The 24,478-nt window shown below is 41.1% G+C and overlaps 1 protein-coding gene across 1 annotated transcript in view; it reads left to right on the top strand.

The window, feature by feature from the left end:
- Positions 1-24,478, top strand: part of Ophn1 (oligophrenin 1) — a 333,717-nt gene that overhangs the window by 161,342 nt on the left and 147,897 nt on the right. Inside the window, exons 7-11 of the mRNA XM_057759550.1 lie at positions 2,184-2,285; positions 7,900-8,010; positions 16,470-16,574; positions 18,025-18,154; positions 20,099-20,199. Of these exons, the coding sequence (XP_057615533.1) occupies positions 2,184-2,285; positions 7,900-8,010; positions 16,470-16,574; positions 18,025-18,154; positions 20,099-20,199 (549 nt within the window). The remainder of the gene's footprint in view (positions 1-2,183; positions 2,286-7,899; positions 8,011-16,469; positions 16,575-18,024; positions 18,155-20,098; positions 20,200-24,478) is intronic.

The raw sequence follows: 24,478 nt of genomic DNA, 5'->3' as shown, positions 1-24,478 counted from the left end.
TTAACCAGATTCTTCAGGGCCCAACTAGTGCTCTAAGAATGGAAATTAAGGGGCTGGAGAGATAGCTTAGCGGTTAAGAGCACTGGCTGTTCTTCCAGAGGTCCGGAGTTCAATTCCCAGCATCCACATGGTGGCTCACAACCTTCTGTAATAGGATCTGATGCCCTCTTCTGGCATGCAGGTATTCATACACAGCACTCATACATAAAATACAAATAAAAAAAAGAATGGAAATTAAGTAATATGTCAAGATAGGAATACATAAATTGCCAGACTTTGCAGATGATGTAATCACTTAATGCAAAAAAAAATCATTATCAGCACAACCCTTATATGAAATTTAGACAGCATGTCGATTATAAGTCATTTATGAATATCATCATTATTATTTTTTACATGTGACATATTTAACCGATATAAGTAGCGACACCTTTCATATTAATAATAAATACATTAAAATGTGATATTTCCTGCTCCAAAATGTTTTGCCGTATTATTTTACAGATGTTAATTCAACCCAAATTAATCTGTACATTCAAATTTAGTTTTTGGAAACTCTTACAATTCACCAGCAGTCTACCTTAAAGCGGAATTCTTACCAGCATGAAATACTTTTTTATGTTGGTGACACATCACTCAAAGTCAGCATGCTGAAAACAGTCTTAGAGGACCTCTAGTTGGGCTGCATTCTCTTCTAAATTACCTAACTAGCTCTTTTCATCCGAATACTTAGTGACTTTTCTAGCCCAAAGTTCCAGAAGTCCTTATACAATCCCCCCAAAACATGGTCTTGTGTCTGTCTCAGCCCTACTCCATTCTCTGGTACTAGTCTCTGTCTTAGGTTTCTATTGCTGGGGTAAAACACCATGACCAAAAGCAAGTTGAGGAGGAAAGGATCATAGTCCATCACTCAGGGAAGCCGGGGTGGAACTCAAGGCAGGAAGCTGGAGGCAGGGACTGCAGTAGAAGTCATGGAGGGGCTCTTCTTTTTGGCCCGATTTCTTATACATCCCAGGACCACATTATACAACCCATGGGTCACACCACTCAGCAGTAAGCTAGGCCATCCCACATCAACCATTAATCGAGAAAATGCCGCACAGACATAATCTACAGGCCATCTGATGGAGGCATTTCCTCAACCGAGGATCCGCTTCCTAAATACCGTGAGCTCCTGTCAAGCTGAGAAAAACATCAGGACAGTGAGTCGGCAAATGTGGCTGTCAGCATTTCTTTAGAGGCCCTGCGACTTCTACTTGTGCTGAGCAGCAGAGAAGTTAACTACATTTCATCGCCGAGGAGAGTGAAGACTGTGTCTCCACCCCCATAAAGCTAGCTGTGAATTCTTGTTTCCTATCTAAATCTCCCAGGATTTCCCTCCGTTAGCCTGTAATATGCAGCCGTAAATACTTAAATAACACCAAAGAATTCAGTGGGGGAACTCCTTGATTCCTGTTGTCTTGGAATAGAGGCTGTGGGAAGTCATTCAGATTCATGCAGATTAGTCTTTCCCAGATACATTTCCTTCACGGTTATGTTTCTTTTTTCTTTTTAAATGATGAAATGAATGATAACTATATGTGAAGGGAAGAAAGGGTATGCAGCAACAGAGACCCGCCCCCCCCCCCCCCCCCGCCAGTACCACTTTTGGAGCAAGAGCTTGCAGAGGCTTCAGCTCTAACCAGTAGGAACTGTCTTTTTTTGTGGAGTACAGTTTTTTAATTATTATATTTTTTAAAAGAATATTATTTTACATATCAATTTCAGTTCCCTCTCCCTTCTATCCTCCCACTCCCCCCACCCCCTCCCCTCCCCTCCCCTGCCATATACTCCTCAGAGAGGTCTCTCATGTGAGGTCAACAAAGACTGTCACATCACTTGAGTCAGGACCAAAGCCCTTCCTGCTGTTTCTAGGCTGAGCAAGGCGTCCCTCCATAGGGAATGGGCACCAAAGAGCTAGGAACTGCCTATTTTTGTAGGTAAAAAGATTTGAGATTGTAGTTGAGGAAATCAAAACTGCTGAGCTCAGTGCAAACCAGCACATTCTGCGCTGCCTGTAGTTTTTCTTTGCTTCCCAGGTACGGCAGGAACTGATCACACGAAACCTGAACCTGTATCTTTCATTCTCATGCCATAGTACTAAAGCATATAAATTTAATGCCAAGCTTCTGTTCCATGTCTAGGAGAGGAAGAAGAAATTTGAAAAGGATGGTGAGAGGTTTTACTCATTACTGGACCGGCACTTACACCTGTCATCCAAAAAGAAAGAATCTCAGTTGCTAGAGGTATGTTCCCCAAATCCGTTCCTGACTCCATCCTGTGCTGTGTTAGAAACCACAGTCATTTCTGCTTGGGAGGTTTCCTCTTATAATTGCTCAACAGGGGCCATGGAAACATTTGTAGGGAATACCTGAGGCCTGGGCCCCAGGCTTTCCGAGTCTTGAGTCAGTTCTTCCACTACCTTCCCGTGGTGAGGAACTTCATTCCTGGCGTCAGTCCTACTGTGTGATGGAGTGATACTCCAGGATCTCCAGGGTCACTTTCAATCCCAAGTTCCTAAGTCTGTGATTCTAGATGCTGTGTTCAGATAGATTTAAACTGGTATTGTATTTGGTATATAAGGAGCAGACAACTGTCCTTGGTGGTGTTCCAATGCCTGTTTTGGTGGGGGCAGGCAATGCTGCACTGTGGCTACCGTACAGTGAGACTATGAGACACTGGTTACAGTTCTCCCAAGCCACTATTTAATAGAGCTACCAAATCGTCATTACACTGGGTGGAACAGGAATAAAGGGACACGAATACAATGTCCATGTCCTTCTCCACCTTAGAGCTGGGATTCTAAATTAAGAATGTGCATTAATCTAGCAGCAAGGCTCTTTCTGTACCATAATATGTATGTTTCTATAATAGTCTTGAGGGACTTGGGGGATGAGGAGGTGAAGACTTATGTCTGACTAGAGGAAAGAATGGTGCCTTTCCAATTTGAGATAATCATTTGAAAAAAATAAAATGTATGACAAATAGAAATGGAGAAATTGCCCTACTGAAGCTAGTAGCCTCAAGGCTGAACAAGGCATGAGATAATCTTGAGAAGCGATTTGTCCAGAATTGATACTACTCTAAAACACTAGTGAAAGACAAGATAGTGTAATCAAAAGCCGTGGACTTACATCTTCCTTTTTTGTCTTTGTGTGTGTGTTCTTTTTTCTTTTTCGAGACAGGGTTTCTCTGTAGCTTTGGAGCCTGTCCTGGAACTAGCTCTTGTAGACCAGGATGGCCTCAAACTCCCAGAGATCCACCTGCCTCTACCTCCCAAGTGCTGGGATTAAAGCCGAGCACCACCACCACCCTGCCCTTATATGTTGACAAGTGAGTGCAACAATAACAAAGGAGAGAGAAAGAGAGAGAGAGAGAGAGAGAGAGAGAGAGGGGGGGGGGAAGAAAGAGAAAAGAAAAACATTGGCAAGACATCAAATAGTGGAGAAATATTTATTATCTGCAGCAGGCAAGGAGAACACAGGGATAATTTCCAAAATTATCTGTCTGAACAGATGCTGTCTGAACAAAAGGAGGATGAGGGAATTTTTAGAGAGGTTATTTTAATAGTGGCTCTCTGTACACAAGCTGCCTATGCAGACAGAGTGGCTTTTCTCAAATACCTGTTCCTCAGACAGTCTAAAATTATAACTCATGATAGGCAGGGAGTGCCCATGTTACCAGGCCCAATGAAAACCTAGGGGGTATCATCAGCCTCTAGACTACCTTCCATGGCGGCTATATTTACTCTGTTGTTATAGTTTATTGTAAGAGAAATTTCATGTATTCTTTGCAAGACTACTGAGGAGTTTCTTAGTAGCTTATATACAGTTTCTTCTAGACTGGGTTTTACATCTTTCCCCTTTGGTAGTTTTTCTTTGTATCCTTTCACTAAAATAAATGAAATCCTGGATTATGACTATATGAATTCCCAGTGAGCCCTCTAAGTGACTACAAATTCTGAGGATAGTCATAAGGACCCATGAGGATACAATCCATATATTAGTGGTTTTTGCTCTGAAGACATCGAGAATGTTCTAGTAGTTTTGTACACTATGCAGGTGCCCTTCTTTGCAGTTTATGGGAGATTTTGGTGTTTTGAAACAGGGCCTCATCCAGAATAGCCTCAAATTCTCAGAAGTCTCCCTGCCTTTGCCTCTTTAAGTGTTGAGTTGTAGGCTTGAGTCAAGATATCTAGCCTTTGTTGACATTTCTGATGAACAGGGCTACAGGGCTAAAAATTGAGGTAAGGTAAATTGAATCGGTCACTTTTTTTTTTTAAATGAAGAGGTTTTATTTTTAAAGCTATTTTTAAAGTTAGGTATGGTGGGTAATTGTTACAATCTAAACACCCAAGACTCTGAGGCAGGAGGATTGCTGTGAATTTGAGGGCAGCCTGGGTTACATAATAAGTTCTATATAGTAAGGCTCTGTCTCAGAAAAGAAGAAAATGAAAGAGGGATTGAAGAGAGAGAGGAAGAGAGGGAGGGTGAAGGCTGCAATTATAGCTTAAGGCCATCCTTGGCTACCTAGAGAGTGTGAGGCTAGCTTAGGATACATTAGACCCTGTCCCCCAAAAGGAAACAAAGAATTGTATCATTGCTAAATCACTTTTCTGTTTTATTGTTACATTGGCTCATGGTGTGAAAGAAGTCAAGAGACACTGTGTAGGATAGGTCTAGGCTTATTGTTTCTGGGGAGGGGATAGGGAACAAGGAGGATTGTGTGCTGGGCTATATCCCTAGACAAACTTTCCCCTTTAATTTAACTATTTATTTGATGATTATACATTCACATGTGGTTATAGCAAATGAGAGAGATTTCATATACCTTAAAGAAAAATGGAATGGAAACTACAGAGATATTGTTACAGTCTTGTGTTTGTTTATTACAATTGGTGAGCCAATGGGTTTCATGTTGTATGGGATATGGATTTATTTTTACTTCACCCATGCTAGGGAGGATCTGTGATACCGAGTTACTCCTCTTTTAGCCCCACCCTGCGGGATTTGACAAGTGTATAAGGACACGTGAACAGTGTAGTGTCATAGAGAACAGCTTCAGTGTTCTGAAATTCTCCTGGCTCCATGCTCTCTCATCTCCATCCCTGGCAGCCACTGATCTTCATATTTTGTCTTTTCTATAATGTCATGGACTCCTATAGCATGAATGCTTTTCATATTGACTTTTTTCATTTAGCAATATGTGTCTATTATTCCTGTATTTTTTATGACTTGATAGCTATCTCATTTCTCTTCAGGGCTGTTGTCTGGTTGTACCACATATGTATCTTATATCCTATGGAAGGCTATTTTTTTCTTCTGAATTTTGGCAGTTATTAATATGGCCATGATAAATATTCATGTGTAGATTTTGTTGAGGCTGTTTTTGTAAATGCTATAGAGTATGAGTTGGGTTGCAGTAAAAGCAGATGATTTATTTTGGAAGAACCAGTTATTTTCCAGCATGTACCATTCTTTCCAACCAGCTCTAGACTTTATTTTGCTTCTTCTTATCAGCAGTTGGTGTTTTCGGTGTTTTTACTGTTAGCCACTCTAATAGGTGTGCAGTGGAATCACATTTCTGTTGTCATTTGAAATTTCCCAGTGACATGTAATATCTCATCATATGCTTAGCTGCCACCTGTGTTCTCTGGTGAGCTGTCTGATCTGATACTTAAATTTGAGTTATTTTAAATTTGAGTTATTTTCTTGTTGCTGTGTTTTACAGACTCTGTGTATGATGTTAGGTGCCAACCCAATATCAGATACGTGTTTTACAATGCTCCAAGTATATTCTTTTATTTTCTTAGAAGGGCCTTTAGTGCTGTGCCTGTTTTTGGTTTAATGAAATTTTACATATCCATAATTTCAATGAATCATGCTTTTGATGTATTAAAAATTCTTGCCAATCTAAAGCCATGCAGATTATCTGCTCCCTCATCTTGCTTTGTAACAGCTCAAGGAGGTCTCAAACTTGTGTCTTGCTGCTTTAGACTCTTGAGTGCTGGCATCTGTGCATATCATTGTATATGGCTAGATTTTCTCTGATTTTAGCTTCCAGGAGTTTTAAAATAGCATTCTCTAGATTTGACTAGGGAAACGCACCCAAGAAATCTCAACAATATAGTTACTTAAACAAGGCTGCCATAATTACAACATCAGTTGACATGCCAATGTGGACAGTGAAATTTTTTAATGTAAAAATTGGTGTTATTTTTTTAGCACACAAACACATGTATTTCAGTGACATTTTTAGTTCTCCATTTTCTTCTTGCTCATGCTCTTCCTCCCTGATAGTCCCCAGTTCTGCTTTCATAATATATTTCCACCATCCTTTCTTGTTCTCTCCACTTCCCTTTAGACCTCCTGTTCTCTTCTAGAGCTTTCCCATTTCTTTGTCCAACAAAAAGACATATACACATAAGTCTAAATTCTGATCAAGAGAGAGAGGAATGATGTGGTATTTTTCTGACTTTGCCTTTTTTCACTAAACCTGCTGATTTCTAATCCTCAAAATTACATGACTTTATTTTTCTTTAGTGCTAAATGAAATTCAGTTGTGTTTATGCATCTAATTTTCTGTATCTGTTCATCTGTTGATGGACATCTTGGCTGCTTCCATATCATGGCTATAGTGGAAAAATAAACATGGATGTGAAATTGTTTTTGTAGGATGCCATCTTAGAGTCATTTGGGTGTCTACATAGGAGCCGTGTATGTAGCTGGCTAATATGGTACTTCCTTCATTTTGCAAAATCCCCAGTTACTATCATTGAAAATGTTTCTCTGTTCTATTCCCTTTCTTCCGTCATTTGTATTCTGAGTACACATACGGTACACATCTATCTAGCAGTTCTCAGATGTTTTATTTTATGTTGTTTATTCTCTTTGTTTTGACTTTTGTGTGGATGTACATTCAATCTCTGTGATTCTTTTTCCCCCCTGTGTTGTCAGGACTCTCAGAGCCCTGTACCTGCTAGGTGGGTGGTATGCTTTTGAGCAGTCTCTCCAGGCCTAGACTTATTCTTTCCTCGACCTTGTTCATACTGCTGGTGATCCCAATAAAGCATGCTTCATTTCTGCTCTAGGCTTTTCGCATTTCCTTTGACTCCATGCTGCAGTTTCATCTTCTAATAGCACACATCTGTTGCTGTGTGTTGCTCTCTTTTTCCATTAGCACCCTTTTCATTTCACCATAGATGCTTACAGTCCATGGGCGCATCGTTCTGCAGCCTCTGCCTTCTCTTCATTAGTTTCTGATGCTTGTTCGCTTGCTTTGGATTGTGGCTTTTTTTTTTTTTTAAACAGATGTAAGCGCTCAGTGCGAGCTTTCGTGCTTGTTTGGCTAGGACTTAAGTTGGGCTTAGTTTGCTGTTGCTGTAGTTCCTTTGGAGCCCTTGCTTTGTCTTTGTGTTTTCTTAGCAACTTATTCCTAAACTGGGTAGTAGTTCTTTAGTGAGAGCGGTGATGCCCCAGTCTTGAGCACCTTTCATTCCCAGTGTCTGTTCTCCTGAGTTCTGATTCTCTCCATACACGTATAGTCTAGTTTTGGAGGCAGCCCTTATCCCCATGACTTTACTGTTGGATTTAAGGAGAAAGGTTCTCCAATTAGGTCAGCTTTTTCCTTGGTCGGAAAATCAGTTTTTTGACTCGCAAGCTTCCGCCATGCTAGACTAGAAATAGAAAGCCTTCAGTCTTTAATCTCTTGGATTCATATTCCATCTCTGTAAAATACAGTAGAAATAAAGAAAACTATCAAAATAGGATATTTGCAGGTAACTCAATGCCTCTTTAACATTTCTGACTTTCAAAAATTTGACCATGCCCACTTGTGACATTTGTTGCCCTCTTTCTACAGGCAGATCTCCAAGTGGATAAGGAAAGGCACAGTTTCTTCGAGTCCTCCCTTGACTATGTCTATCAAATCCAGGAAGTTCAAGAGTCCAAGAAGTTCAATATTGTGGAGCCAGTAAGTTCTCTCTGTTGGTTAGTATTATAAAACATGGGTTTCCCAAATCCTCAAGTGAATGTGCAGAACTGTGGTCATAAAAGTGGAAGCTTAAGGAATGAAAACACCAGTCCATGCTCAGATACATGTCAAGATACATGTCAAGATCGTCAGCACACATACTTAGATTTCTCTTGCTCTTTCAGAAGTGTTCACGCTTTTGCTTACCACGTTCACACTATTTTGATCTCCATTTATGATATTTCATTTTCCCTGATTCAATCCCTTCCCCAATTTCTATGTCACACTTTATTTTTTTCCTTTAAAAGTAATATTTTATTAATTTGTAGAGAATTTCGTACAATGTGTCTTGATCTTATTCACCCAATTCCTTCACTTAACTCCTCCCCAACTCACTCCCATCTCCCTGCTTTTTTTTTTTTAAAGAAAGACTTTGTGCTATCTTGCATCAACTGTTCTGTTTCTTAACAACATTTCTGTCCCATTTTCTGTGTTGTCCCCGGAAACTTAAGGGTGGGGGTTGTGTTATAAATGTAATGATTGGAGGCAGAAACTCTACTATCAGTTTATTTCTGCATTTTGACCAGTTATGGCTTTCTGTAGTGTTCTTCATCTGCTTCAAAATAAGCTTATCCAATGATGGGAAAGAGCTCCACTTATCTCTGGACAGAAGGATGAGTATTTAGAAAGAGTTACAGATTATGCTGGGTTAGTGGCAGGAGCAAGTTCTCTATGTGCCATGGTCTGACCAGCCACAGGTAGCTAGCTGGCTAACCTGATAAGTGCCAGATATGGATTCCCTCCTGTTAGGTGGACCTTAAATTCAATTAGGTGACTGTTGCCTGTGGATATAAGGGCCGCTACTGTACTTTTCAGGCTATCTTTCCACAGTGGTCAGCATTGTTATTAATTGCCATTATAGCTGGATGGGACTTGATTACTTTCCTCCCTTGGCAGCTTGCATGGCTCCTTCTGAAACCCTGAGGACTAATCCTCAGTGAAGAATCTTCAGGTCAGATCCAGATGAGTTCCTCCAAAGCCTTCATCTGAAATGTGTGGTGTCTTCAGCAATCAGGTCTTATCTTCAAGTCTGAAAGTTACCAAAGACAATAGCAATAACCTATGTTGTTTTTGGAGGGTCTCTTAGATACCCCTAACCAACACCTTAAAAGTAGGTTTCATGTGCCTGACACTGGTTTTTTATTAGGTAGTGTATATTCTTTTTTTTTGCTTTTTCAAGACAGGGTTTCTCTGTGGTTTTGGAGCCTGTCCTGGAACTAGCTCTTGTAGACCAGGCTGGTCTCGAACTCACAGAGATCTGCCTGCCTCTGCCTCCCAAGTGCTGGGATAAAAGGCGTGCGCCACCACCGCCTGGCTTAGTGTATATTCTTTTAGGGGGAGTATTATCACCCCAATTGATGTAACTTCACTTAAATGACATATTTCTCTTTGTGTACACACACAGACATGTGCACACACACAGACACACATACATACACACAAAATCTAATTTTAAAGAGCTATTAAAATATGATTTCCCCTACTGATTTTCTAAATATCTTTAGTGTTATTTATCCCTCTTCCTTCCCCCTCCCTTCATGTTGCCATTCTTCTTTCCTCCTTAAGTAAGTCTTACCTACTCATTTTCCCTCTTAGAGCCACTGTGCCCTACAATTTTCTTGTCTAGAACTCCTGCCCAACCCGTCCCCTGCCATGGTCTCCTTTTACTTTTCTGCTGTTTGTAGTTTCTCTAGTTTATAGACTCACTTCTGAAGACTTGGGGTTAGGGTCTGAGTTACCCCACTCAGTATAATATTTCCTGTTTCGTCCATTTATCAGCAACTTTCATGATTTTAGTTTTCTTTACATCTGAATAATACTTCATGATGTATAAGCACCATATTATCGTGATCTATTCCTAAGTTAAAGGACATTTAGATTGTTTTCATTTCTTGGCTATCGTGCATGGAGCAGTAACGCCATTGGAGAGTAGAATGAGGAAGCCTTCGGGTAGATTACAAGTAGGTCATAAAGTCGACTGTAGCTTTTTGAGAATTCTCCACACAGGTTTCCAGAGTGACAATACCAGTTTGCAATGCCAACAATGAATGAGGGGTCCCCCTCCTCCACATCCTCACCAGCATTTGTTGTGGCTGTTTTGTGCTTCTTGGCCATTCTGGGTGGGATGAGATGAAATGCCAATGTCATTTTAATTTGTATTTCCTTAATTGCTAAAGATAATGAGCATGTTTGAGGGATTTATTTATTTATTTAAAATTTCCACCTCCTCCCATCCTCCCATTTCCCTTCCACTCCCCCCTCTCCCTCCCCCTTGCTCTCCAGTCCTAAGAGAAGTCAGGGTTCCCTGCCCTGTGGGAAGTCCAAGGCCCTCCCCCCTCCATCCAGGTCTAGGAAGGTGAGCATCCAAACACACTAGGCTCCCAAAAAGCCAGTACATGAAGTAGAATCAAAATCCAGTGCCATTATCAATGGCTTCTCAGTCTGCCCTCATTGTCAGCCACATTCAGAGAGCCAGGTTTGATCACATGCTCGTTCAGTCCCAGTCCAGATGGCCTTGGTGAGCTCCCATTAGATCAGTCTCACCGTCTCAGTGGGTGGACGCACCCCTTGTGGTCCTGAATTCCTTGCTCATGTTCTCCCTCCTTCTGCTCTTCATATGGATCTTGGGAGCTCAGTCCAGTGCTCCAGTGAGCTCAGTCCAGTGCTCCAGTGTGGGTCTCTGTCTCTATCTCCATCTATCACCAGATGAAGGTTCTGTGGTGATATGCAAGATATTCATCAGTGTGGCTATGGGAGAAGGCCAGTTCAGGCGCCCTGTCCTCTGCTGCTCACGGACCTAGCTGGGGAAATCCCCTTGGACACCTGGGAACCTCTCCAGGTGTGTCCAAGAGGGTTTTTGGAGCGTGTCCTGTAACTACCTCTTGTAGACCAGGATGGCCTCCAACTCACAGAGATCCACCTGCCTCTGTCTCCGAGTGCTGGGATTAAGGGCGTGCACCACCACTGCCTGACTCTTTGTTCAGTTCTATAGCCCATTTTTTAAAAAACAATTTGGTTGCTTGTTTTTTTAATTTTTAAAATATATATTATAGATATTGCTTCTCTTTGGACTTCTTTTCCACTCCATAGATTTATTCCTTAGCTGTGCACAAAGGTTTTAGTTTTCTGAAGTTCCACTTGTCAATTGTTGGCCTAATTCCTGGGCAAAGGGAATCCTGGTCAGAAAGTCCTTTCCTAAACCCCAGTCTTGTAGGATCCTGTCTCTGTTTTCTTCTGGCAGTTTCACGCTGTACACTAAGCTACTCAATTCATTTGGAGTCAATTTTGTGTGCGTTGATAGACATAGGCCTCGTTTTTTTTCTTCTACTTGTAGGCATCCAGTTTTCCGGCCCTATATGCTAAAGATACCATCTTTTATGCAAAGGTTTTTGGCATCGTTGTCAAATATTAGATGACTGTAGTTACATTTACTAATGTTGGAGTTTTCTGTTTTGACTCATTGTTCTTTAAGTCTGGCTTTGTGCGACTACCATGCTGTTTTTATTGCTGTAGCCCTGTAATAAATTTTGAGATCTAGACTGTGAATCCCATGGACATTTTTCTTTTCTTTCTTTTTATTTGTTTTTTGTGTCTTTCCCATCATGCATCTCCATCCCATTCATTTTCCCATCCCTTTGTCTCCACCCTGTGCCCTTGCGACCTCTCCCTTCAAATAAAATAAAATAAAATTTAAGAGAAAAAAAGAAGAAAAAAAGGAAAGAAGGAAGAAATAATCAGTCTCATTATGGAAGTTGTAGTGTAACCCACTGAGTCATACAGTAACCCCTTTATCCATGTACTTTACTTGCAAGTGTTCATTACACAGAGTCAGGGAGGCTTCTGGTTTTGGCTACACTATCCATTTTGGGTCCTCACTGTAACACCTCTTGCTTCTCCTGCTGCTGCCCTGTATTGTGCAGGTCCCGCAGCTTTGGATCTGCAGAACCAATCCCTTTACATGCTCCAGCAGATCACAGATGAGGTGGATGTTGGGGTGGGACAACACATAACCCTGGTTCCGGGCCTTGGTAGTTGCAGGCTTGGTCAGCCTGTCAGCTCTCTCATTTGCTTCCAGCAGGGTGGGCTCTCCTGCATTGCCTTGGCTAGTTCACCCCTTGCAGCAATGAGCAAGGGGTGGGGCCAGTTCTCCTGTTTTCACATCCTCAGAGTCAGTTCTTCCACACCTACACCTTCAGGGCCAGCTCTACTTACTGTGTTGCCCAGGGGACACATAGGGCCCAGAGTTCCCTAGTACGGTAGCTGAGGAGTGGGCAGGGACAGCTCTCTACTCTTACGAACACAGGGCTATCTTTTCCATCTGCCTCAGGCATTGATGGGCATACAGAGGTGGGCTGGGAGTGGGATGTCTCTCTACCCCACCCGTGCTGCTGCATGACAGATGAGCAGTGGAGACAGCTCTCTTATGCTCAAAACATTGGAACTGGCTCACTGAGCCCTGCCCGCCATCAACTGCAACAGCTCAGGACAGACAGCCGACCCTACACCACCTACAATAGGACCAACTCCATTGGCAGAGGTGTGGGTGAGCTAGCCTGGAAGTTGTGAGCCTGGGAGTGCTGTTCCCATTACTCGGTTTTCTTTTTATGTAGGGTTTCTTTGGCTAGTTCCATAGGAAATTTAGGATTTTTTTTCCATTTCTTTGATGAACATGGCACCTTGGTTGGAAATGCACTGAATCCGTAAGCTGTTTTGGTAGAATGGTCATTTTCACAATTATATTCTACCAACCCATGAGCATGGAAGGTGTTTCAATTTTCTAATGTTTTTCTCAATCTCTTTCTTTCAATTTGAAAGTTTTTCATTGTAGAGGTATTTTTTTTCCAGCTGGTTAAGTCCTAGGCATTTCTTGAAGCTGTCTTGAGTAGAGATGTGTTCATGGTCTCTCTTTCAATGTGTTCACTGTTAATATATGGAGTTGTTACTGAGTTTTCTAAGTTATCCTGCCGCTTTGCTGAAATTGTTGCTTATTTCCAGTTTTCTAGAGGAATTTTTATAATCTCTCATGTAGAATATATCATCTACAAATGGGGCAAATTCAGCTTCTTTTACAGTTTTATTCCTTTAATTTCCTTCTCTTATTGTTCCAGCTAGTGTTTTGAGCAGTATATTGGAGAGTCATGGAGACAGTGGACAGCCCTGTCTTATTTCTGATTATTATTATTATTTGTTGCTTTTGAGACAGGGTTTCTATTTGTAGCCCTGACTGTCCTGGAACTTGCTCCGTAGACCAGGCTGGCCTTGAACTCAGAGAGATCTGCCTACCTCTGCCTCCTGAGTGCTGGGACTAAAGGACTGGACCACCACCGCGCCACTTTCATTCTGATTTTTATGAAGTTTTCTTTGAATTTCTCTTCATCTTGGATGGTGTTGTCTATGGGACTGTCATATAAAATTTTATTATGTTGAGAATTGTTGCTTCCAGTTCTACTCTCTCTAGGGCTTTTTTCATGAAGACATGTTGAATTTTGTCAAAGACTTTTTCTTTGTCTATTGAGATGATCATGTAAATTTTGTCTTTAGGTTCATTTATATGATTTATTAAATTTATTGGCTTACTTGTGTTGAACTAACCCTGCATCTCTGGGCTAAAGCTACTTGGTCATGATGGGTATTTTTTTTTGATATGTGCCTAAATACAGTTTGCAAATGTTTTATTGAAGATTTTTGCATCTATGTTTATCAGGGATATTGACCTGTAATTTTTTTTTTGGTGTGTGTGTGTTTTTTACCTGGTTTTGTTATTAAATAATACTGGCTTTTTAAAAGGAATTTGGAAGTATTCCTGTTTCAATTTTAAAAAAAGCAATGTAAGAAGTATTCTTTCTAGATCTTCTTTGAAAGTCTTATGTTTTCCTGCTGTGAATACATGTGGGCTTGGACTTTCTGGCTTTCTTCCTCTCATGCTTTCAGAGAGTTTTTTAAAACTATCATATACTTCAGCCTCTACTTCAAACCCATGGCACTTACATTTAAGCACTTCCTGTTCTACTATTTTTATATCGGCCTTGTGTAATTGTTGCTACTAAATGCCCTTTAATTTATTACAGCATTTAGTGTATTTTGATTTGAAAATATGCTGACTTTTGATAAGTGTTTTTATTTCTAGGTGCATTCATCACAGAAAAGTGTAAAATAGTGCATAGGATGATCAAAAAATCCCCTAATATAAAAATAATCTGCATTGGTTATATAGTATTTCCCCCTCCAAATTGTTTGTATATGTAATATATCTCTTTCTATTTTTATAATGTATATCTATTTTTTTTTGGTTGTTTTTCAAGACAGGGTTTCTCTGTAGCTTTGGAACCTGTCCTGGAACTCATTCTGTAGACCAGACTGGACTCAAACTCACTACCTCTGCCTTCTGAGTGCTGGGACTAAAGGCATGCAGCACCACTGCCCGGCTATGATGTGTAGTTTGGAGTGTGCATGTGCCTACATATATGCCACTTGAGAATGTGTGACTGAGTATACTTGTGTTGTTGCCCACATTTTTGTAATTCTCTCTTCTTTATTTTATTGTAGTCCAGGCACTGTGTTAGACATTGGGCATAGTGTAGTAAACCAGATGGACAGTTTCTTCCTTTGAGAACACGAAACTCTCATGGGGCAGAAAGAAGGGACGGAACTAAGCACATAATCCAAACTGTTATAAGTTGTGGTAAGATCTTTGAAAGAAACAAATTATGTCTAACAGTGCAAAAATTTACATCAATGGTGCAAGAAGAATCCCAGTAAGTACCACTGAGGCAGAGAGCTAAAGGGGAAAGACATGTAGACAAAGCCAGGTAGATACACAACAACAGCAGGGTCTCTACACCAATCGCCCTGGTGATCATAGATACAAATACCTCAATAAACTACTCACAAGCCAAATATAGGCATATATGAACACAAAGATCATCTACGTGACCAAGTTGTCTTTATCCCACAGATACAGGGTTGGTTCAACATATGATGCTAATAATGTAATAAATCATGTAAATGGACTTCAAGATAAAAAGCACATTATCTTCTCAATAGATGCAAAAAAGGCCTTTGACAAAATTCAGCGTGCCTTCCTGATAGTGAGAAAAGAATGTTAGGATGTTAGCCTAAGCACCATGGAAAGCCACTAAAGGCTATTACGTATGACCTGACAGGGAACAATTTTGTTGTGTGGAGAATGATATGACAGGAGTCGAGGAAAGCAGTTAGAAGCGATTGTAGACTGGGTGAGGTGGCACACACTTGTCATATCCATACCAGGAGGGAGGAAAGGCAGGAGAATCATAAGTTTGAGGTCTGCCTGGGATTCAAAGCTAGACACACTGAAATTAAACAGGAAAATACTATAGTGATCTAGGCAAGATGACACATTCACTTGAATTGGTGTGGTGGGAGTAGAAATCGTAAAGGATAGCTGGGTTAGAAAAATATTTTGGAGGGTTAGGGATATAACTCAGAGGTAGAATGCTTGCCTAGCATGTACAAGGGCCTAGGTTCTATTGCTAGCATTTGAAATGGCATTTTGGAGGAAACACTAGCAAAAACTTCTGTTGAATTGGACTTAAATGTAAGTTAAAGAGAGATCAGGGCTGACTCTTTAGTTCCTGGTTTCACTGACTGCTGAGTGGTGATATCATTTCTTGAGATGAAATTTGGGAGAGAAACAGGAAACATTATGGATATAAGCATGAATGTGGTGGACAGATCTCTCTACCACATACTTGTCATACATGTATGTGTATGTATGTGTCTGTTATGTTGTATATGTAATATCTGTTACCCAAAATGCTTGGGACCAGAAGTGGTTGAGATTTTCAAGAAAATTTTTGAAATATTTGCATTCAAATAATGAAATATCATAAATGAATTCCTAGTCTAAACACAAAGTCTGTTTATGTTTCTTAAACCCCTTATACTCATAACCCAAAGGTTTAATGCAGTATTTTTAGTGTGTTTACATTTTCTACAGTATGCCTGAGATTTATCACATGAGGTCAGGTATAGAGTTTCCATTTTTGGCATTGCATCTGTCCTTGAACGTTTTCAGTTTTAGATGTGATATTTTTTTGGTGAGAGATGCTCTACCAGTTTAGAGAAGAGATGCGGTTAGTCCCTGCAGTATCTAATTCCAGAGTGGCTTTGCATGTAATCTAAAAAGACCTGGATTTGCTAGTTCCTTTCTGAGACCAAAGACAGCTGAAGTATTCAACCTAAGAGGAGAGTTCTCGTGTGTGTCCCTGCTTGTGCCACCCTCACTGCTCCTAACAGTGTACTCGGTAACCACTCTGGGGTGTCTTCCCTGACTTCATGCTTCCTACCTTACCAGGCAGGGAGTGCTGGTGACAGATAATGGTGAGTTTCTAAAAGTGGTTTTTGTCTGTTTCCCCCAGGTCTTGGCCTTTCTCCACAGCCTCTTCATTTCCAACAGCTTGACTGTGGAGCTCACACAGGATTTCCTCCCGTACAAACAACAGCTGCAGCTCAGTTTACAGAATGTGAGTTGCGTCTGGATATCTTCACCTGGCTTTCCAAGGGGTCTTTGGAATTACAGGTTGTTGCACCGCAGCCCATTTGCCAGGACAAAGTGGTGTAGAGCACGAACATGTTAGCATAGTGGCGGGTTCTTGCTTTTTCAGGCTTGACTCTTCCTGTCTTTGAGACTTCCTGCTGTTCAAACCTATCCTCTAATCAGGAATGCCTCTATTTGCCAGGATTTATTAAACATTGGTACTTTTCTGTATCTCTCGCAGATCAGAATCCCACTGTAGGTGTATTTAATATAAGGCTTGGTCCTTAAGCCAACTCCCGAGTCAATTAAGACACTTGTTGTGGGCTTTATCATTATGACTGCCCATGATTATCTTCTTCCTTCTCCCATCACTTAGTACAGTTAAACACATGAATTTTCAAGGACTTCTCCATCTTGTTGTGCATGCTAGTTCTATAAATGAGCACAGACAACTACATTTTTATGTATCGGAACATGAGAATTTACTCGTTTTATCACAGCCCACATTGATGAGTATTTATGGATACCATAAAAAAGTACCCTGTGTAACCAATGTAGCAGTCTCTTGCATCCGTGAAAGAGGCGTCAAGGTTTGCCTGTCTTGGAGGATCATATATGTGCTTCTAGTAGAGATATAGTCACAGATAAATCATAATCCCTCAGTATTTGTTGCTATATGGAATCAAACTAACATATTAAAAGGGCATAGAGAATGCAGCAATTGGTAGTCAGGGAAGGTATCACCAAAATCAGGTGACATTGGACAGAATGCTACAGTGCATGACATTCATAGATGTGTTTTCCAACTCAAAACAGCTGATAAGATGTTTGCTTAGGGGGACTGGGACGTACAGTTTTACCTACTTTTTTCTTTCTGCATCTATTCCTTCCTTCTGGGTCCTCTCCTTTACCCGAACGTGAGAGCACCTATTTTCTGCTGACTTACCAAATTTTTCTACAATCAAGTTGACTCCTCTGCCATGTGTCACTTGACAAATGTGAGCTAATACCAAGCGTTTGCATGTGTACTCATGGCTGACTCATTGTTAGTACCATTGACAGCTGGGGCCAACCGGTGGCATCCTGTCTTCTTCACTAACATGGTAATGCTGTCTTTGGGAACTTTCTCCATAGTTGCCCTTATTGTAAAGAAAGGGCAGTCTAATCTCAGAATTTTAAAGTTCCTTATTTACTTGAAGCTTGAATTAACCCATTGGGTCAAACCTCTTGCTCCTTGTATTCGTGTTTTTGTTCCCTTTCTAGTTCGTAATACCATTAAACTCTAGAATTCTTTTCTAGTCACTACCATTCAGCAGCCTTCTGTATGTTTTAGCACATGCTGTGAGCAGAGAAATCTCTGTACTGTATCTATGACCTATAAATACGCAGTCTTGTTGGTGATAATACTGATAATGGTTGTAATGATATCTTGACAGACAAGAAATCATTTCTCCAGCACCCGAGAAGAGATGGAGGAACTCAAGAAAAGGATGAAAGAAGCTCCTCAGACATGCAAACTTCCGGGACAGCCAACCATCGAAGGCTATCTCTATACCCAGGAGAAATGTGTGTGGGCATGCAGGGCCATCCCCTGGGCTTCAGTTGACTTGCCTCTTTGCCTTTCTGAAGGCTGGGAACCCCTGTGTTCATAGATTCTTGCCAGATACAATGCCTTGGAGGGCAGGGCGGGAACAGAAGAAATACAAAAGGGAGAAACTTGAGAGGGAGTTAGGGTTATGGTGACTCTAGAGTAGTAAGATCTAGATTCTATTTTTCCTCTGTGATTCAAGATGAGGAATGTTAATTGTGTACGGTGAAGTTTGTTTGGGTCAAAGAGGTAGGACCAAGAAGGCAGAAAGATCGTATTTCTTGCATATGCTATGTGCAGTGCTCTAGAAATCTCACACCATTTAATCTTTGATTCCATATTCTGTTCATTTTACAGCAGAGACCACTGAGGCTTAGAGCAGGCACTCGATCTAAGATTGAGTTCAGCTGTATCCTGTGCCAAAACTGATAATCTTTCCAGCGTATGCTATCCCACCTACCAGCCTGAGGGCCTGTCTAGTGTACAGTGGTGAGCAGCACCCTAGTTTGCTCATCACTTTGTGTTTGAAGGACTCTCCATACACGACCACCTAAGCTATCTACAATACAGTAAAATTGCCCATAGTTGAGAACCTTGCTACATACTGTATGGTGCTTCTGTGCCTCAGTTTTCTATCTTGTCAAATGGCTGCCGCTCAGGTGAATGAATGCTCACGGAGCATCGTTTCTGCCAAATGCCATGTAACACATTGAGAGAAACACACACACACAGTAAAAAGATAGGAGAGGGGGGGGGGTTAACATGTTTCCTTTCTTTTTTTAATCTCAAAGCATTTCTCAGACTGATAGGAGAGATAGGAAAGTATTTTCACGAGACATTTTGAGCACCCTCTTTGGGGCATCTATCTAAGAGCTTCTCTGAGGAAGTGATGTTTGAGCTAGAGCTTGAACGTGCACTGAGGGCAGGGCAGGTGAAAAGAGAATGGATAGGGGTTGGTAGAGAACTCCAGGGGTGTGCTGCAGTATGAGGAGAGGTGCAGGAGCGTTAGAGAACAGGCTTCATGCTTAGGTCTTGGTTTCTCAAGGATAGCCTGTGTTGTCCTGATGGAATTATTCATTCTAAGATATATGTTGTATGCAATCCATTTTAAATACACGTTGGGTTTACAGTACAAATTATATGCCCATTTAAGTATTTGGGAACTGAATGTAATTCAGTGACATAGAGGTGAGGGTGCCCAGTGACAAGTCCAGAATTGTCAGTTTGATCAAATTATGCAGGGCTTTGAGGGTGGGCTAAGTTGGTTGGAGAGAGTAGGAAAGCCTGTGTGATTTACTTTAAAGTAATGCTCTAGCAAAATGGTGAAGACAGGTTTGCTAGGAGTGAATCAGAAATGGGGCAATGAGAAAAGTCTGCTTGAAATGATTAATGGGAGAAAAAGTACATCTATATTTTATTGGTAAGTGTGGTAAGTATTAGGAAAACCAGACAAGGATATCATTCTTTAACCAATTCATTGCTAAAGGCGTAGGAGAAGTTGAGATTGCTGGAGGCGAGACATGTAAGGATCAGAGTGGCTACAACCCAGTGGAAGTCAAATGAGAGGTTCCACGAAAGAGGAACACTGGCAGGGCCTTTCCAACTTTTGGATGCATAGGTGACTCTATTCCTAGAAACGGTTGCAGGGAGAGTAGGTTTGAAATGAGCCAAGAATGGAGATTGGAAGCAGTCGGTGAGGATCTCTGTGGGCACAGTGGGTAGGTGGGCTAGGTAAAGATAGAGCACAGGCGCTGGGCAGCGATGGACCTGGGCTTTGTCTGTGAAGAGCAAGCAATAGGCTGGGACTCGGCACCTTGGGTTCAATTTCAAGCACTGGAGAAAAAAAAAAGCAAAAACAGTGAACATCTTCCGCTTTGGGAAGCTGAAACATTCTACTAGCTCTCTTTTTCCTGTCTTTGTAGGGGCTCTGGGGATATCTTGGGTGAAATACTACTGTCGGTATGAGAAAGAGACCAGGACACTCACCATGACACCGATGGAACAGAAGCCAGGTGCTAAGCAGGTCAGTTCTTGTTACTGCTGCTTTGTGGGCCCATTTGTGTGAGTGCATCTCAGAAAAGAACATATAATGACAAAGTGTCAAAAGAATGAATTCTATCACTGTCACATAAAGCCAGGATTTTGCATGTTCTCTTTGGCCCAAGGTTACGTGGGCCGTGACTAAGATCAGGACTTTGTTATTATTAATTGGTTTGTGTTTTGAGAAAAGCTCTTCTTCTGTGACCCAGGCTGGCCTTGAACACATTGTGTAGCACACGCATGGCTTGAACTTGCAGCAAGTCTCTTGCCTCAGACTCCTGAGTGCTGGTATTAACAGGTGTGTTACATCATACACAGGTCCTACCATCAGGGTTTATGATTGTATCTTTATGTTTTCAGCCTATTTAGTATTACAATTGCCCATCGCTTATACAATGAACTTATCCTAAATGTGGATGATTCTTCGAAGTAGTGAGTTTTAAAAATATAATTTCCAGAATGCCTTTATTAAAAGTGTGTGTGTTGGCCAGTGGTGGCGCACACCTTTGTTCCCAGCACTCAGGAGGCAGAATCAGGTGGATCTCTGTAAGTTTGAGACCAGCTTGGTCCAAAGAATGAGTTCCAGGGCAACCAGGGCTGTTACATAGAGAAAACTTGTCTCAGAAAACCAAAAAAAAGTATGTGTGTATATGTGTGTGTGTATCTCTCTGTCTCTCTCTCTGTCTCTCTTTCTCTGTCTCTCTATGTGTGTGTGCGCGCGCATGCGTGTGTGTATGTGTCTGTTGCCTGTTGCCTGAAGTTAGAATCACCCACACCCACATTAAAATCTCTGTAAGTAGTTCATGTTTCTTCTGTCCTTTGCAAGCCTTCTACTTTTCAAAGTGCCGAGGTAAGTTTACCAGGGAGAGGGTCGTTTACTCCCCTGAAAGAGTCTGATCCTTTCCATGCATGGCAGTTTCTATAGGTAAAAACTGATCTTCACATAATTTATTTTCTGAATGTACTCCTTTCATTTGCTCTCATACCTGCTGTCAGTGTGCACCTTTTAACTATTTTCCTATTATTGGAAGCTTTAAGTATACACTCTGTGACGACGTAAATGAATGCAGACAGATTATAAAAATATATACAGCTTTAATAGGGAAATAGACTTACAGGACCACAGGTTCCCGCGGAGAACAGGAAAAGCAGAGAAAAGGGGCTGCTGGGATCATGCCCAGCAGATTTATCAGTAAACATTAGCCCGAGGCAAACATGCCCCCAATGGGTGGGGCTATATCCCTACATCTCCCCCTTTTGTCTAAATAAGATAGAACTAAACCAAATACAACTATATACAATAATAACAAATAATGAATATAACAAACAATATTGAGAACAAAAGTTTTGCTAAACATTCTATCTCAAGGAGTCTAAATAACATAGAGAGTAACTACAATTATATAATCTTCAACTCCGTCAAAGATCTGAGAAGGGAATAAATATTACTTAACAAATGAGAGATATCCAAAATGTGCAACAATTGACAGAGACAACTGACTACCTGGGCAATCACCCAAAGTCTCGTTTGCAATGTTGAGTCAACCAACTTTGGCTAAGGCCTAACATAACTGGCATACCATTCTTAGAACTATCCTACCCTGTCTTGGCAGGATAAGACAATCCTGTTTCATCCACTTAGGGATATTCTGTATCTTTGTCAGAAGTTGAGGTATGGGCTTTTCTTAACCCAAAGGCCAGTTCTGCTAAGAAGACAAGCTCCCAGTGGAGTGTCTTTGGTGCTCAATGTTCTCTCGGGAGTAGAGTGGCGTTGCCAGGAGTAATTGTGTCTCGTTGGCACAGAAATTTTAGGTTAGATTAAAGGCCATTTTCTACAGCTCTTCGAAGAGGCTGAAGATCATACTATCTATACTAAATATAATCTCTATGTAACTAAAAGACCTGATTAACTTAAAAATAAATATGACAAACATATAATTCTCAATACCTATCTAACTTGAAGACTAAAAGAATAAACAACTGTGTAATATATGAAGCCAATGATCTTCAACTGTAAACAATGTCATAGTATCAGAGGTAGAAATGTACATTGTAATATGGTAGATGTATCAATACAATATAGACAAAGTTATAAGCATACTCATACAAAAATAGAGGTAGGAACACTCACATTCAATATTCAATATATCAATATACAAGAAACAGTACCAATACAATTTTCTATAAACAGTAATTCACAAAAACCAATCATCCCATAAAACCAGTTAATCCCCCTTCTTCTTCCTCTTCTTCCTCTTCTTCCTCTTCTTCCTCTTCTTCCTCTCTTCTTCCTCTTCTTCCTCTTCTTCCTCTTCTTCCTCTTCTTCCTCTTCTTCCTCTTCTTCCTCTTCTTCCTCTTCTTCCTCTTCTTCCTCTTCTTCCTCTTCTTCCTCTTCTTCCTCTTCTTCCTCTTCTTCCTCTTCTTCCTCTTCTTCCTCTTCTTCCTCTTCTTCCTCTTCTTCCTCTTCTTCCTCTTCTTCCTCTTCTTCCTCTTCTTCCTCTTCTTCCTCTTCTTCCTCTTCTTCCTCTTCTTCCTCTTCTTCCTCTTCTTCCTCTTCTTCCTCTTCTTCCTCTTCTTCCTCTTCTTCCTCTTCTTCTTCTTCTTCTTCTTCTTCTTCTTCTTCTTCTTCTTCTTCTTCTTCTTCTTCTTTTTTAAATACAAACAGCTTTAATAGGGAAATAGACTTACAGGACCACAGGTTCCCGCGGAGAACAGGAAAAGCAGAGAAAAGGGGCTGCTGGGATCACACCCAGCAGATTTATCAGTAAACATTAGCCCGAGGCGAACACGCCCCCAATGGGTGGGGCTATAACCCTACAACACTCAAAGACTCGATTTAGGTGGATAGGAATTTGGAGAAACCTCCCTGTTTCTGTTAATAACCATTTTTGTAGACGACCAGTCCTGTATAGCTTGTATGTAGAAAATTCGAGGGGACTGATTTTGATTGCAGACTCTTGGAAACCATTTTTTGCCTTAGTCTTTAAGTACAGAGCCTTCTATTGTACCTTAAATGTAGGTTCAAGCTGGGGTACACCCTTAGGTAAATGTATAAGTAGGCTTTCGCAAATTCATTTTGGGCTGCAGCACAGAAATTGTCCCCAGTCAGGCTGAACGGGTCTGTTGTATCTGCGTGGCGAGTGCTTATGAGCAATACTAGCCGCAGTCTTTTGGTTTTCCCTTTCATGTTAGGGCATGGGGGTTGTTGAGATGGGGTTCGCAGTAGCCCAGGATGGCTTCAAACTCATTTTGTTGTAAAACCTGACCTTGAATTCCTTATCCTGCAAGTTTCATTTCCTGAATTCTGGAATTACCCGAGTGTGTCACTATGACCAGTTTATGTGGCGTTTGGGGTAAACCCTGGACTTTGTGCTGCTTGTAACTGAGCTACTTCCTATTTCTACTTTTTTATTCTATACAAATTATTGTCTGGTGTCTGGACATTAGCTCTCTTTTCAGAGAAAGTAATAACTTTTAGACATTTTTTTTTTGCATTCCTGTTCCAAAGGGCACTGTGCCAAAGAGAAAATCAGTAGACCCTAGCATTTGTGTGCTCCTAGCATATGAGAACAATTGAGTTTTTCTTTCCCCCTTGTTTCATTGAGTGGACTGTGGCAAACCTGCAACTGTGGGAGCCCAACAGTGTGCCTAAGCAGGCTTCTTCTTTTCTGAGACAGAGTCTCTGTAGCCCTGACTGTCCTGGAACTCACTGTGTATAGTACCAGGCCTCCATGAACTCAGAGATGCACCTGCCTCTCCCTCCTGAGTGCTGGGACGAAAGGCATGCATGCCTGGCCCTGAGCCTGAGCGCTTTTAATGTAAGGAATGGAAAGAGGAACCAAGCTCCCACTGAGAAGGTAGTGACTGAATAGAAGTAGTTACTGAATTCACTCCGTTTGTATTTGGAAATAATTGTTTCTTGTCAATCTTCTGACACCATTCCTAGTGGTACTTCGTGTTTCTGAAAGGTAAATAACAGATAAATGATTCAATGATGTTAGTAGTTGTAGTAGAACCATTTTTCCTGAATGCTAACTGTCTTCCAAGGATATATGCTACCGTGTACCTTATTCCCTCTCTTAGCGGCACTGTAGGGCATATATCATGAACCCAATTTACAGATGGAACAATTGGCCCTCTTTCTTACTGTGACACTTACCAGTGTTCCCTAGTAACCGTGAGGTCTTATTTATAATGCTCGGTTTACCGGTTTCCTCTAAAGTAGTATTTTATCAGAATTTTATCTTCCCATGTTAGACAT

The sequence above is a fragment of the Chionomys nivalis genome, chromosome X (assembly GCF_950005125.1).
Source record: "Chionomys nivalis chromosome X, mChiNiv1.1, whole genome shotgun sequence".
Lineage (NCBI taxonomy): Eukaryota > Metazoa > Chordata > Mammalia > Rodentia > Cricetidae > Chionomys > Chionomys nivalis.
This window is presented reverse-complemented; position numbering and strand designations above follow the sequence as displayed.